General features: G+C 46.8%; 1 protein-coding gene across 4 annotated transcripts in view; it reads left to right on the forward strand.

The window, feature by feature from the left end:
- The first annotated feature begins 6,049 nt into the window (after positions 1 to 6,049).
- The window catches only part of WHRN (whirlin), a 79,050-nt gene continuing 68,695 nt past the window's right edge, over positions 6,050 to 16,404 (forward strand). For all 4 annotated transcript variants that reach the window (XM_016152579.2, XM_016152589.2, XM_016152599.2 and 1 more), the window contains exon 1: positions 6,050 to 7,406. In XM_016152579.2, the coding sequence (XP_016008065.2) occupies positions 6,789 to 7,406 (618 nt within the window). In that variant the 5' untranslated portion in view covers positions 6,050 to 6,788. The remainder of the gene's footprint in view (positions 7,407 to 16,404) is intronic.

A 16,404-nucleotide genomic window follows, 5' to 3' on the forward strand; every position in this document is an offset into this window, starting at 1 on the left:
TCACTATAATTCTAGGGCGTTGAAACTCCATTTACTGTTACCTTCAAGGAAGGTCAACGAGAGCATCAAATTTCTAAGGAATAAAGAAGAATGCAGAGAGCAAACATTCTTCTGTAACAGTTATAGATTCTTTGACACAATTTGCCAAGCAGTCGGGCACACTGGGCCCTGTAAATATCATAACGATGTCTGCCAAGCGTCTTTGAAGGTGGTCAAAGTCAGAGGCAAGATCACAAAACCTGCTGAAAGGCAGTAGCACCATTAGCTGCTATTTGGAACCCGGAGGCAAAGAGACATTAAGAGCCTCAAACCAGTCAGAGGAAGAGTCATCAGTCAGCCATAGAGCGAGGGACAGAATTCTAAATCAAAATTTGGCCAAAACCCCCAGAAAATTGTTCATGTCTCTCTCCTCGTCCTTGTCTTCCCCTCCTCTCCTCCTCCTCTGCCATAAAAACAAAAACATCACTCTTTGAGCCAGAAAGGCCTGCAGATCACTGCCTTCAAGACCCATCATTGTAAAGATGAGATGACTGAGGCACGAGATAAAGGACTTGGTCAACAGTATACAGATGGTCCTGGGCACAGCATTCTTTTTCAAAATCCCCTGAAGACTGAAACTAAAAACAAAAACAAAACAAAACAAAACGAAAGGCTTTCTTGAGGATCGGTGAAGAAATGAAGCAATTAACCAGAAATTCTGGCACCTCACTATTAAAAAAAAAAGTTTTACAGGGTCTATAGAGATCAGCAAAGCTAAGGAGTTATTTTCTCAAAGCAATTCTTACAGCAGACCAGGGCAGACCTGGTCCCAGGTAAGGTACTATGTGCTTTGCATGCATTACCTTCATTAGCTTTCCAACGATTCCATTTCATAGCCCTTTTTATAGCACATTTTTTTTTTTTAACGAATGAAGAAACTGAGGCTCAGAGAGGTAACATGATTCCTCTCCGAGGTTATGTAACCAGGAATTATTTAACTGAGTCTGTCTGCAGCACTGATCACTTTGCTGTGATGCCCAAAGGAGTGGAGAGTGAGATCTGGGAAGCCGTGCCTGGCACCCTCTTGTCAGAGCTCACGACGCTCCTGTCCAGTCACCCATTAGTGCATTTGGTGCACACATCACAACAGCTCCTGACTGTCAGTTACAAGAGATGGGAACCGTGGTGGTCTTGTTCCTGCCGAATCCCCTACAACAGTGCTTGGCAGAACGAAGGAGGAACTAAGTGAAGTCTGAATGGTGAATGATCGGAGGAGAGTGAATGCATGAATGGATGTCCCAGTTAACCATGCCGATGTGTGTCTGGCCAGGATGTTTTCCTGGGGGCTTCTCTAATCTGAACCAAGCTGGTGTGGGGAGTGAGTGTCCCAGTGCAACCAATAAATAATCCCCTGATTAAAGAAGCTCTTCCAGACTTCATAGCAATCGGATTATAGCACAGTAGGCCTGATAAGGTCACTTCCACTGTTCTGCCTCTTTCCAGCCCACAAACTGGCTTCCTGCTATTTATTATTGCAATTGTTATAGTTCGCTATTTCCCCCACAGCTGTGGGAGAAATGTTGTCAGCTTCAATTCCATCTATCTTAATACAAGATGCAATGAGTGTGTGCAGTGGGGCTAGTCCGGTGGGTGGTTAACAGTACAGACTTCGGGAAACCACCTCATAGCCCAGACATTCAGCTCCCTCATCTGTAAAGCAAAGGTAGTGGTAATGTCCATTTCCCAGGACTGTTGTGAGGATCGAAAGAATGGATGCCTATAAAGTGCTTAGCTGTCTGCAAGTACTCAGCAAATTTTTCATTTTGCTACTAATGAGAGCCTGGTATGGCACCACTGGCTCCCACGGGGATGGTGGACAAGGCAGTAACTTTCTCCGGCCCTTGATTGGCCTATCTGTAACACAGAATTGAGGAGGGAAGGAACTAAGGATTCATTCAAAAAATAACTAATGAGTACACACTAGGTGCTCATCCTAGGGCTGAAAACCAGACACAGAGACAAGGGCCTGTTCTTGAGGGCCTCCCGTGTGGGGAGAGCTTTAACCAAAGTGGGTGCCAAGCATTGTGGAAGCATCTGGTATGTGCCAGGCAGAGGGATAAGCACTTTGCATACACAATCTCGATCAATATTTGTAATAATGCTGACAATGCCACTGTCCCCATTTTATAGGTAAGGGCTCTCTGGTGCAAAAACCCTCCATGACTTGCCCAAGGTTATACAGGTAGCGAATATCAGAGATGGAATTTGAACCTGGAGATCAACTCTGTGCTCTAACGCTCTTCCAGCACAAACATCACATGATTCTCTGTGACCAGAGGCAGACTCTGGAGATTTCACCAAGACCAAGATAAATACCTGTATTTCTCCTCTTTTCCTGATGTGTTTGTGCTTTCTCTTTTTCTTGCCTCTCTCTTATCTCCCTGCACTTCCATCAACATTGTCTGCATTATCTACCAATCAGAGAGGAAAACATTTCCATTTTTTCTGCTGATATCATGCCCACTGATACTGTAGCAAAGAGACAGGCTGTGGTCCTGGAGCACAAGTGATAAGTCCAGTTGCTAATCTCCTTTCTCTAGGGACCTCAACACCCTACATCAGAGTGCTTTGAATCCTCTTCTTCTTTACTAAATCCCTGCTCATTGTCCCCACTATAAAATGTCAGCTTACCAACCAGGGATCATTAGTGGGCAGCAACTCTAAACTCAGACATTCCCAGCCCAACTTTCAAGAGAACATGGTTTTCATACCATTCGCATCTGGGACCTTTTAGCATCTTTGAGCTAAACATTTGGCTGGGTTAGAACTCTGGAGCCAGGTTGCCTGGGTTCAAATCTCGACTCTTCCATTAACTGCCTCCGTAAACTTAGACATACGTCCCTGTCTCATTTTCCAGGCTGTTTTACCAGGATGATGTTGATGGTGGTGGTTGTGGTGTCTCTGTTTACAGAGGAGTTGGGAGGATTGAATGAGTTAAGATACAAATGTTTAAAACAGTATCTGGCACTCAATAAACATTAACTATACTTTTCTTTATGCCCCATAGGAAATGCAGCTCAAATTAAATTAATCTCTATTGGCTTCTAAGGATATATTCCAGTAATAAGAGGGAAGAGAGAAACTCCAAATGACTATGAAATAGCAAAAAAGACTTTTTAAGATTGCCATAAAAAGTAGAAGAAAATAACAAACAACTTTATGGTACCCCATGCGTAGCAGTGCGCCTTCGTTCACTACACGGGACGTGGCGCTTACAGCTACCTCTGAGGAGACAGGGGAGTTCAGAAACTCCATTTTACAGATGAGAAGCGAAGTCATTTGCCTTGGGTCACTCACTTAGCAAAGGGACATTCTGAGAGTGGAATAAGGGTTTTCTGCTTGATATCCAGAGTACAACTCTATATGCTGTCTCGGTTAAAACAAAATAAGCAAACTACCACCAAAAACGCAGCTCAACACAGAGAGCACTTCTGAGCTGAGTAAAATTCATTCTTCCCTCTGTCTTTTCAACTGCTCTAACGTGTTCAAAGTTTTCCAGGAACAAACACAGGAGGAAGGCATTGTTTTGCCAAAGTTGGGCAAATAATGAACCATCGAAAGTGGCTTTGGTAAAGACAGCAAAGGGAAGCCTGCAGCACACACCAGAGAATAATATTTTCCTTCTGAAGAGGGCAGCATGCAGGAGAGGCCAGGTCCGCTCATGGACTCAGGTTTTCCTTCTAGGTCTTGAAGGCCAGACAGAGGCAGTGCAGCCCTCAGGAGCCCAGGCATCTTGGATTTCCAAGAGCTTACTTCTGAACGACAAGCACATCTTCAGACATGAAATAGGATTCTTGAGGTTTGAGCACAGTTACATGCTGCGTCTCACTGAGGGGACACACTGCAAACTGATACGAAGGTGGTTATGCAAGATGGATGGAAGAAACCCCAACGAGTTATTTTTTCATGCTCTTGTACTTGTCTGCCTTCCCAAATCAGCCTTTATGAAATTAAATAGCTTCCTATGATGGTTTCTGATGTTTGCAGAAAAAAGTGTTTCTTTTTCTGCTAAGACCTGTGTGCAAGGTAGTTTCTGTAAACATCTTGTGCACAGAAATAAAATGCTGGGAATGGGGATCTTAGCTCCTGGGATGCATTTATCAAGCCAATCACAGTAATTATAATTAGAACACAAACTAAGTGAAAGCTAAGCATGAAATACATTTGCAGTAAACCTGAACTGCATACAATTAAGCCCTGCTGGGTGGCATTTTGAGGTATGCCATTAATATATTTTGGGGGTGGGGAAGATTGCTTTTTTTTCTCAATTATCTTTTGCTGGTTGCATCGAAGGCTTCAACAGCAGTTGAGAAGTATACACATTATTAACCACTAAACTTAGAGCTGTAAGACAGATGTAGCTTAATTGGCTATTTAAGACATTCTGTTCATTGGGCATTAACTTAATCTAGGTCTGTTTTAGGGAAGTAAAGAAGATAACTGAGGATTTGGGGGAATAATAATATACTTTCGATTCCTAGCCTCAGTTTTGGAAATGCACTAAGCCAACAGTGTTGAAAATGCTTCATGGTTCCCCATCATGTAAAAAGAAAGTCCTTTCCTCTTAGGCACCTTCATTCAGATGTCACCTCTTTGATTAATAAAGTCTTTACCATTTTCTCCCCCCCTAAACCTGGGCTCTCTCTGAAATTAATGCAATTATCATAGTGGTTTTTATATAGTCTTTTCTACAAGACTGTGACTTCCTTGAGGTCAGAGATTTCATCTTTTTAACTGGGGTCTCCAGCACATAATTCAGCACAGAATAGGTGGTTGGAAAATGTTAAATAAAGAGTCATCAAATAAGTAAATGAATGAATGAACGAATGCTGCAGCCTTCCAGGTCCAGCTCAAACCTACTTTTTCCAGCGAGAACACGACTCTCCCTCACCCAGATAGAAGTCAGATGGTTCTGCAATGGTAATTACAGAATGTTTTCAGGGAAAATATAGCTTTCTATAGAAAATAGCTTAGGAGATGCAATTCGGGTTGGAGCGCATGTGTGTGGGTGTGGGTGTGTGTGTGTGTGGTGTGGGGGGGACACTACAGGCTCCTTAGAAAATCACCTTTGAATAAAAGCAGATGCTTTCACTTAGATTGTATTTAAGGGAGTGGGATGGGAGGTGAGAGGTTCTATGCCATGCCTTGGAGTATCTTCCCATTTTGTCTCGGATGGGAAGACATAGGATATCTTTCCCCAACCCATTTTATATATATTTAAAAATTTTTTTGAGATAATTGTAGATTCACATGCAATTGTAAAAACCAATACATAGACATGCCATGTACCCTTCACCCAGTTTCCCCCAATGTTGACGAGATCATAAATGAACACTGACATTGATACAATCCACCCACTTTATTCAGATTTCACCAGATTTATGCGCACACATATTTGTGTGTGTATGCGTGTGTGCGCGCGTGTATTTGCACACTTTATTTTTCCGAAAACGGCTTTCTCACCTACTGGAGACTGGGCAGGGGTCCAGTCTGATCTATCACTGCACAGGAGTTGGCTCCCGCAGGCACCAGTATATGCTTGTATATTATCTCTTGAACACAGCAGGTGCCGAACGGCTGTCCACATAAACACTTGAACTTGTATGTCAGTGCGTGCCAGAAGGGAGAGCAACGTTTTAAGGTAGAAGACTGAGATCGAAGCATTCAATATTTTAGAGGCAAAAAGTTGACTATTTCCCACTACAATTGTGAATTAGCTAACTGGCTAATTGCTCCGAAGCGATCTGATGCACACGCTTCGATCGCGGGAGAGCACAGTTTTTGAGGCTTGCCTTCGATTTGCAAGGGGCTCGCAATGCCCCCAGAAGTCCTCCCATCCCTACCCCCACTTTCACCCCTTTCTTCCCTGGGGCTGAACTGTTTCACCCCGTCTCCAGGCAACCGCCAGGCGCGAGGCGGGACGTCATTTCCTGAAGAGCCCGTGGGGGGAAAGGGGCGGGGAGGGGGAGGGGCAAGGGGGTGGGGCTGAGGCTGGGTTGGTGACCGCGACGGCGTCGGAACTCGCTGGAAGATCGGCCTCGGGCGGCTCAACAGTTCGCAAAGTCCGGGCTCGAGTCCGCGCGGCTCTGTCTGCGCCCGGGAGGTGCAGGGGCGCGGGGGTCCCCGGGCTGCTGCATCCCGGGGCTGCCCCGGACATGCCCCGCACCCCCTGCCGGACGGCCGCGCGGCTCCACCGGCTGCGATTCGGCGGAGTCTTGGATTAGAGCGCCCCCGACCCTAATTTAAGACTTTGGGGTCCCCCAGCCCAAGTGGAACGGGCGGCCTGGCTGGGGGAGCCCCGGGCATGGTGTGACGGGGCGTTCGGCTTTGCTGCGCCCCGCACTCCAGCCACCCGTCGTCTCTGCGCCCTGCAGAATGTAGCTGCTGTCTCTGCGTTCACTCCGGACTCCAGCCGCAGTCACCGCGACCTCCGAGCTCCAGCCGCCAACTCCTTGTCACCCGGGATCCCGAAGCCGTCTCCACCTCGCGCGGACTCCAGCCACCGTCTCTGCGTCCCGCAGACTCCAGTTTCTCGACTCCCTCTGTCTTTGCGTGCCCGGGACCCTAGCAGCGGTCTCCGCGATCTCCCCAAGATTCAGACGCTGTTTCCGCGCCCCCGGATCCTCCCCCAAACCCAGACACCAGCGGCGAAATCTGCGCTCTCCAGGATCCAGCTGTCGCGCCGGTGCCGGCGAGTGCAGCAGCTGCCCCACCGCGTGCCCCGAGTCCGCCCGGGCCTCGGCGGGGAGATGAACGCGCAGCTGGACGGCCTGTCGGTGAGCTCGTCCTCCACCGGCTCGCTGGGCTCGGCGGCCGGGGCGAGCGGCGGAGGGGGCGCGGGGCTGCGATTGCTGTCTGCCAACGTGCGCCAGCTGCACCAGGCACTGACTGCGCTGCTGAGCGAGGCCGAGCGGGAGCAGTTCACGCACTGCCTGAACGCGTACCACGCGCGCCGCAACGTCTTCGACCTGGTGAGCACTCTGCGCGTGCTGCTGGACAGCCCGGTCAAGCGGCGCCTGCTGCCCATGCTGCGTCTGGTCATCCCGCGCTCGGACCAGCTCCTCTTCGACCAGTACACGGCCGAGGGCCTCTACCTACCCGCCACCGCCCCCTACAGGCAACCCACCTGGGGAGGCCCCGACGGCGCGGGGCCGGGGGAGGTGCGCCTGGTGAGCCTGCGACGAGCCAAGGCCCACGAGGGCTTGGGCTTCAGTATCCGCGGGGGCTCTGAGCATGGCGTGGGCATCTATGTGTCGCTGGTGGAGCCAGGCTCTCTGGCTGAAAAGGAAGGGCTGCGAGTTGGGGACCAGATTCTGCGTGTCAACGACAAATCCCTGTCCCGGGTGACCCACGCTGAGGCCGTCAAGGTATGGTCCTGGTCCTGGTTTGGGGATGAGTCCAAGGCAGAGTGGCGCAGTTATGCATGGTGGTAGTAGCTCCATGCTGTGTGTCCTTAGGCAAATCACTTGACTTTTCTGGGCTCCATATTTCTTAAAACTGTTTCTTTATTAAAACAGAAACATCTAGTTTATTGAACAAACAGATCCCAGCCAATGGGGATATAATGATGGGCAAAGCAATGTGGACCCTGCCTTCCTTGGGCATAAAGGCTAGTAGTGGGTGAGAGACAGACATCAAATACTCGGGCAAAGGTGTGATCACAAAGTGTGAAAGGGGTTGTGGATTCTTATGAACGTTAAAAGAGATAAGGTCTCTGCTTAGTGTACGGTTGGTAATCAGTGGATGCCCTATGCTTCTGCTGTTGTTATTCTCATTTTGTAGGCTTTTGCCCCTGAAAGGAAGTTTTATTAGCTCCAAGTGGCCCAAGGAGGCTGTTCTGGTGATCAACAGAGCTCTGGCCTGACCTAAAGTTTATGGACCAGAATGAGTGTCCCAGGATAAGTCACTTATCCTCTCTGACCCTCCAGTTCTGCGCCTGGGATATGGAGCAACAGGACTAGTTAAGTGTCCCTAACCTTGTTGGATGTGAGGCCCCTGCCTGAATGTCAAAAACAAATCCTCCACTCCCTTGAGAGTAGTTGTTCTTTTTGTGTCTGTTATTTAGAAAAATAACCTTATGACAACAAGCTCCTAAGGATTTAACTGTGTTGTTTAAAGGAATATGTGTGTTTGCTAATCACATGCCTAGGGCTATTGGAAACCAGTTGGAATATGAGATGGATAATTTTGGTCTATGTGTGGATTCAAAGATGCCTTGCAGGCATTCACACATACATACACACACACACATGCCACCTTGGCGTGCAAGAAGGAGTTTTTGGGAAAACAAACAGTGACACACTTTGCTTCTGCAGACAAAATGCTGCTTTTAGAGCTTTGGGCTGGCCTGTGACCCAGCTTCTCACAACCCTGTTCTTTACCCCTGCCACCGGTCCTCCTCAGTACAGGTGTCTTGAATGCCCGCTGAGGGCCTGCTGGCTGCTGGCAAACGCTTAGGCAGCAAAGATCCAGGGCTGTTTCCTGTGTGCTAGTCAATGACCTGTGGCCAGGTGCGTCTTGAGCCCACTTCCTGACTATTCTCCCGGGACATGACTGTCTCATCTATGACCTTGACTTCCCTTATTTTGCTTCTCAACTCATCTGCTCCTCTGGGAGGTCCCTGGGGATTTTGGAAACTTATTTGCTGCTTCCGGAAAAGGGCTCATTGGTTTATATTGTTGGAGGAGGGTGTTGCAGTGGACAAACCTCCTTGTGGGTTTCATGTACCTATCCTCCTTTCTGTCTCCCCCCACCCCACATTAGTCTTTTCCTTTTAACTGATATTCAATTCATTAGCCTTTAGCCCTAAAAGATCTGGAATTCCCAGATGATAAATTTATACTCGAAAGCTACTAGGTCCAAATGGTCATTTATAAATGTGGATTCACTTTTAGTGGCCATTTAAAAAGACTTGGGTAACTTAATCATCACAAGGTGATAGATTTGGGGAAGGCCTCAGGTAACCTGGACATTAAAGCCACACACTTTCCCTTCAAATGGCACCTCAGACTCAGCCGTGCCTGTAAGGCTGGAGCCTGAGAGTTTCAGCTTGGCCCTCCTTCATTTTGTCAGGGATGCTCCACACCTTCTGTCTACACCTCCCTGAACTACCCTGAGGTGCTGTTACTCTGTGACTCACAGTAGCACTAGGCCTTACTTAGTTCGTTGATTTACTCTCATTGCTTCCAGGGTAAAACCCAGACTCTCCCATGGCGTGGGTTTCGAAGCCCCAGAACTAATCCTTGCCAAAGGGAGAGGTTGGCTGATAGGAGCAGAACTGTCCTTGAACGTGTGAGGGCCTGTATGAGCTGAGCAGCCCTTTTTGTCCCTGTCACTTATCCTTTGGAGGTGTCTGCTAAGGCATATCGAGGTCCTTCTTCAGGAGTGCCCTTCTCCTGGTTAATGCCAGACACATAACCTGCCCAAATGCACCCCTTTGACCCTTCGGAAGCAACAGGCAAAATAAGTGCTTTGTGTCACCTTAACTCCAGTGAGAGAGGGAGACAGACTTTCCGTGGGTGGAATTTAAAACGGAGGAGGCGGAACCTGTTTCCGTGGCCTCCACCAGCACCTCAGGGTTGCAGGATGGGCACGTGGTCTCAGGGACAATGTAGAAGAACACCTGGAGCTGTTGACGCATTTCCCCCAAATTAAGGGTGTTCGGTGCCTTAACTGAAAGCCAAAAGAGGCCCGGCTTCTCTATGGACTGACTGCCCTTAACCCGAATTTCCACTCTCAGCCCTTTTTTTTTTTAATAAGCTACAGTGCTCTAGGGCACTACAACAAGGGTTTTATGGTGAAGATACATTCCTATTAACCAAAGTTCAGACTTTATTCAAATGTCACCACTTTTTCTGCTTATATCCTTTTTCTGTTGCAAGGCACCACATTGCATTTAGTAGCAGATGTGTTTTCTTCTTCTTCAATTTTATTTTATTTTTTTTATAGTCATCCTTCTGTATCCATGGGGGGTCGGCTCTAAGATGCCCCGCAGATACCAAATTCCCAGGGTGCTCGAGTCCCTTAGCTGTCCCTTCTTTAAAAAATCTTTTTTAAATTTAAGCATAGTTGGTATACAATAGTATATTAATTATATTAGTTGCAGGTGTACAATATAGCGATTCAACATTTTTATACCTTACCATGTGATCATACCACTAATTCTAGTAATCATTTGTCACCATGCGAACTTACCACAATATTACCGACTATATCTCCCTTCACTTTTTTTACCCATCCCCCCCTTCTGGTAACCATCCCTTTGGTCTGTGTTTCCATTGCCTGTTGGTTCCCCATCCGAGGATCCAGAGGGCTGACTGTGTGTGTTTATTTATTTTGCTTCCTCCCCCAGCTTCACTGAGGTATACATGAAAAATAAAAAGTTGGATATATTTAAGGTGTACATGTGATGATTTGATATACCTATACATTGTTAAATGGTTACCATAATCAAGCTAATTAACATATCCATCACCCGGATATGTAAAAAAAGAAAACATAATTATTTTATTTTTGTGTTAAGAACACTTAAGATGTACCCTCTTAGCAAAATTCCAAGTATATAATACAGAACTGTTAACTCTTTTGCCACCATGCTGTGCATTAGAACTTACTTCATCTTATCATTGAAAGGCTGAACCCTCTGACTGACATCTCCCCACTTCCCTCAGTCCTTGTCCCCTGCAACCACCAGTCTATTCTCTGCTTCTGTGATTTCAACGTTTTTGGATTCCTCATATAAGTGAGACCTTGTCTTTATGTGTCTGGCTTATTTCACTTAGTATAATGTCCTCCAGGTTCATCCATGGTGTCACCAATGGCAGGTTTGCCTTTTTTATGGCTGAATAATATTTCTCTCTCTGTGTGTGTATGTGCGCGCACACGTGTGCATGTGTGTGCGTGTGTACCACACTTATTTTCTCCATTCATCTGTCAATAGGTTGTTTCCATGTTTTAGCTATTAAGGAGATGTTTTCAACCTAAACATCTGTTTTCCTTCTGCAGGTAAAAAGAGGGGGAAAAGATCCTCTGAGCTTCTCAAAGAAGAGATTAATTGTGTGTGTGTAATAAAAAGAAATTTAAATTTAGGAATCAAGTTACTTAAGAGTTTACGAGTTAGAAAGAGTCATCTCCTCCCAGTGAACAGAGGAGATTGAACATAGAAAGCGTTTTCCACGTCTCTCTGACAAGTCAAGCATTCATTGTTACCCAGAACAGTTCAGTGAGGATTTTATCCACTGTCCATTGGGGCTCCCATCCTTCCCTTGAAGCCTGTTTGCTAAATCAGCAGTGACAGGTCCAGATAAGGCAAGCCAGTTACTATTTGCAATTATGTTGAAACATTTGATTTTTGAAAACTCTATCTTGAATGAACAGGAGCCAAACTAATAATAATAAAAAAGGAGACCTTTCAAAGTTTTTCAGCCAAAAATGCTTGGTAAATTGGCCAAGGAGTCCACAGACCAGAGATGTTGCATTGGGCTCTGCCACATGCTTGCTGTGTGACCTTGGGCCAGTCACTGACCCTCTCTGTGTCCTAGGGTGGATGGGCAAGGGGCTGCCCAATGCCTTTTCTAGCTCAGTCTGTGATTTGCTCGGCAGGTGCTCCACAGAACGCATTTAGAATGTCTAATGCGATGTTTTCTTATTCTTTTGTAATTGCTTTCATTTACGACAGAGTGAAGAAAGTTGGCTAAAGATTAGGAGATGAGAATCTTGGCACTTTGTGCAGCCTCCTACTAAATTAGGAAATTGATGGGTTACACACTGTACTGATGAGAACTTGACTGCTGTCCCTCGACCCAAGAACACCAACCCTGGTGCCATTCCAGAGTAAATGAGGAAATGACAATAAGATTGTGGCATGCACAGCACTACCCTGGGAGCACTCAAAATCAAATTCATTTATCCCGCCCGTTTCCCTGATTCCACGGGTAGCGGGGAGTAGAACGCGGGGTATCCAGGTGCTGCTGGGATGTGTGTATGTATCTGCGTGTTTCATCGTGATGAAAATTAAACGGCTTTATTATAGCCTCCACATCCCCCTGGGTACACCCAAGGAGCATATTAGAATTTGAAATGTTCCAGAAGTTAAAAATAGTGGCTGGCACTTTCACTTAATTAGGGTTATCAGACCCTCTGTTCCTTTGCATAATAGCCCAGGAAGAATCCATCCATATGAATATAAAACATTGTATTTGGTCCAGCGTGTTCTAAATGACACATTTGTCATTTTTCTATTGTACTTGGCTAGCTGAGGCCACTACAGATTTTTACCACTTCCGACTTTGTATCTGAAACGCAGCTTCTCCCCCTGGTGTCCCTCCTGTATTCCAATTTGGAAACGATGGGCAATGTGTTCATGCATGTGCACAGACTTTGCTCTGCTCTGCACTCCTCCTTGGGTCCTGCGGGTCTTGTCAACAGCAGCAGGTTGAAAGCTCACTATTAATAAACCCTTTTTTTTAATAGATGTTGCGCGCTGGACCCAGGGCGTGACGCAGTACCTTGAGAGGGTCCATTTCTTTAATTTAGTCCCGTCTATTTGGCGCAAGCTGATCCTCAAGGTTTTAGAAAATGACAGTGCCTCTGTGAAAATGCTTTCAACTGGTTATTTGTTATTCAAGTCAAAGAAGCACTTTGTCGGGAGGAAGAGAATGCCTTTTTTTTTTTTTTTTTTTTAAGAATTGATATTCTTATAGTAGAAGATTCCTGCCTCCTGACTTTAAGCTGGGCATGAAAGAAATATAGAATCACTCGAGCACTAGCTTCTGGTTGTTCTGTCACCCCCCGCCCTACTTCTGACAAACCCAGTGTTGTTTATTACCTGCCACGGAGTCATCATTTGGATGGAGCTGCAGAGCTAAGTATGATCCTTTAACTCCCAACCAACTGGATTGTGTGTGTGCGTGTGCATTGTCGTTTCCCACCTCTGCCTACTTCAGCCGCATGGCACACGTGGCCTCTCGCATGCCTGTCTGTCTGTGCCCACAGCCCAAGTGCATCTTTCTACTCCAAGTCATAATCCCCCCCCCGGTACCCCGCAGCCACCCATTGGGGATTAGGCTCCAACTGGCTTCCCAGCAAGGATCTTTGATGACCTCGAAGTCCACTGCTCAGGGACCCCAGACTAGAGCCTGGCAAGGACCAGAGGCTCTGTTTAGAAGGAATGGCCTTAAAATGGCTGGAGGTGGCTGAAAGCTGAAATACAAATTTTTCAAAACCAACCCTTTTTCTTTTTTCTTTTTAACCCCACCCAAGCAAGAAGCCGATGTTAACACTGTGCTCTCCGGGACTTCTAATTGTGCTCCAGGGTGGGGCAGCCTTTTAGGTTCCTGTGCTGCATTCCATTTTACTTCTATAGGAAAGAGTGCGGGGAGCGGGAATCAGACTGTTTACAGTGCACCCCGGGCGCCAGCTGCAGGAGGCAGCACCATGAGGCCAGTGAAATTTGCTTTACTGGAACTTATTTGGGAAGAGAGGAGGCTGATGTTAGTGAGCGCCTACTATGTGCCAGGTGCTTCCTCTCTCCCGGGGGAGGCAGGGAAGTGAGGAGGGTCCTGCTCAAGGAGGTAACATTGACTAGCCCAAGTTCACTACTGGGATTAAGAACTGGGTAGCCCTTCTGCCTTACTTCCTTGTGGGAACCCAGCCCTAGGGTTTTGTAGCCGGCCTCCTGGAAGGCAATGCCAACCCCTTGCTGGAAGGCGGTCAGGTGGCACATTTTGTGCTTGATATTTTGGGGCCTTTTAAGAACCATCCAAAGGCTTCATTTTACTAGGTAGGGAGTCTGAGGCCCACACATCAAGGGCGAGTGGCATGTGTTAGCCCAGCCCGTCGTCATGTACAAGCATCTTGTCCATACATGCTCTGAGCAGCACTTACCACTGTAAGGCCTGAGGTTGGTACTTGGGAGTGTGAGATGAACAGAACATGCCTCTGCCCTCGGAGAGCCATAGGGGGACGCAGAGCCACTCAGAGAAGTCACCCAGTGTTTTAAGTGCTGTGACATTTGCTTCACAGCCCTGCCTCCCTCTTCAAGGCAGCACCCCTCACCCCGACCCTACCCTTCCATCCCCTTACCCTGATCCAACTTTCTTCAGTGCACTTCTCTAAGGATGTTTTACTATGTCTGTTGTCTGCCTTGCCTGCTACAAGTAAGCTCTGTGAACTGAAATTTTACCTGCACTGCTCACTCACATAACCCAGCACCTCCACAGTGCTGGCCACATAGTAGGTGCTTTAATAAACAAACAAACAAACAAACAAACAAACAAATATTTGCTGTAATGAAATGACCTCTCAATGCAGTGCTGGTGAGTTCAGGATGCCTTGGTTCCTGAGTGTGTTATCTGAAGAAAGTCCATGGGTTGCAACGTAATGGGCGCTGGATAGGAAACTGAGGAAAGCCATACGCTCTAGTATATGCTTTACCCTGAAGCTGGCCGTGTCGCTGTGGGTACATCACACATCAGTCCTTGGAACTGTGAAATAGGCACAGCCACCTTCCACCTGCCCCCTTCCTGGGGAGGCTGTGGGGACCAAATGACTTAATAGGTATAAAAAATTTGATAAATACGACACCTTCTACTAATGCGATTGACCCTTGAACAAGCCTGGTTTGAACCGTGCCGGTCCACTTATATATGGATTTTTTCATTTGACTTATGCAGTTTAAACCCACCTTGTTCAAGGGTCAAACAGTACGTGGAAGGCTGACTTTAGTTATACTTGGATTTTCAGCTGCACAGGCGTTGGCACCCCCTAACCCCTGCATTGTTTAAGGGTCAACTCTTTTAGTGAAAAGGCTTTTAAAAAATGTGGTCTGTGCCCGGGTGGGCAACAGCTTTTCTCATCCTCTGCAGCCCAGCTCCACCCTATGAGACCCCTTTGGTTATTTCATTTGTCACTTTGCTCTTAATTTTTAAAGCCACATTTCTAAAGGTAGGTTATTTACCAAGCCTGACTGTGCCTGTGATTTCAAAATATAAACATTTATTCTTTCTGAAGCAATCAGTGAACCAATTTTGGGTGAAGTATGTTTTCTGGCTTTTTGTTTTTTTAAAAGCAACAATAACACCGTTCAGATTTTAAGAAGCCCTAACATGTCAGGTGAAGGCCAAGTCCCTGCTAATCATTTGTGTGTTTAAAAGCTGCTTATTCTCTACTGAGAATGCATAAATGGGTTTATTTTTTCTTCTTTTTTAGTCCCAGCCCCCTTGCCTCCTTTCCCCTTTAAGAATTTGTGTTCCTTCTGCTAAATTGGCTGTGGTTTTGCTTCAGCTGGCAGCCAGTTTCCTAGTTATGTTTCTTCCCTACCTGAGTTTCTGTAATATCAGCATCCTCTCAACTTTGAATGCAAAGCCAATGTATCGGCCTCTATAAGCAAGTCCCAAGATGTCTTCTTTACCAAATTCTGAAGCTGCAGGCTAGAGGGAGGTACGTAGTGCAGTGACATCAAAGGGGGTATTACCAGATACCTGGGTGTTGGGACCTTAGAAGCAGTGGTTCCCACGTGCAGCTTGCCTGAAAATTAACAAGGCCCCAGGCAAATCTTAACCAGGTCTGGGAGGCACTGCCTTCCTTCAGGATCCGCTTCCCCTTCCCCCATTTAACCACATAGACTGGACCAGAGAAGCAGACCCACTCTGTCCTTATCCTTAGCTGTTTTGGAATAGAATCCCAGCTGATATATCGGAAAGTCTAGAGAAGGGAGGTCTGTACCCAAGAGGTTAGAGATGGCTCTTAGAGATGGACTTGTGTTCATCTGACAGTGTACTTGGCTGTGACCTTGAGCGGCTATTTTGCCTCTCTGTGACTCGGACTCCCCTACCCTTGAACCTGCCTCATAGTCCCCACTAACAGTCCTTGTTGCCATTGCACATCTAAGTTTGAAAAATATGGCTGTGGAGGTCCCGCTGCAAGCATTGTAATGAAAAATGTTATCGACTGCATTCGCTTGGCTTTGAAAATCTTCTGTTGTGCCTGCTTAGTTGGAAGAAAAAAAAAAATGCCGTTGGAGGAAAATACTGGGACTCAGGGCCCTCCTGATCAGTCATAGCAGTTTGAATTACAGTCATTTACAAAATGTAGTTGATGTTCCCATGTTGACAGAGTTTATTTAAAAATGTCTCCTCTCTGGATTTTCACATCTGCATGTTCATGTCACGGCAGTATGCAAGCCCAGGGGTGGGATGGAATTGTGTGTCCCCACCCCCCTTTAAAAATGTGGGGAGGCAGGACAGATTCATAATCCAGAGGTCAGTGTGTGACAGCGTTATCCAGGTAGGCTGCATCCCCAACCTTGTTTTCCAGCATCCTTCCCTGATGGGCTCCCCAGGGGGCCTGATCAGAAGGGGGAGGGGG

Source organism: Rousettus aegyptiacus, unplaced genomic scaffold, assembly GCF_014176215.1.
Source record: "Rousettus aegyptiacus isolate mRouAeg1 unplaced genomic scaffold, mRouAeg1.p scaffold_m13_p_3, whole genome shotgun sequence".
Classification (NCBI taxonomy): Eukaryota; Metazoa; Chordata; class Mammalia; order Chiroptera; family Pteropodidae; genus Rousettus; species Rousettus aegyptiacus.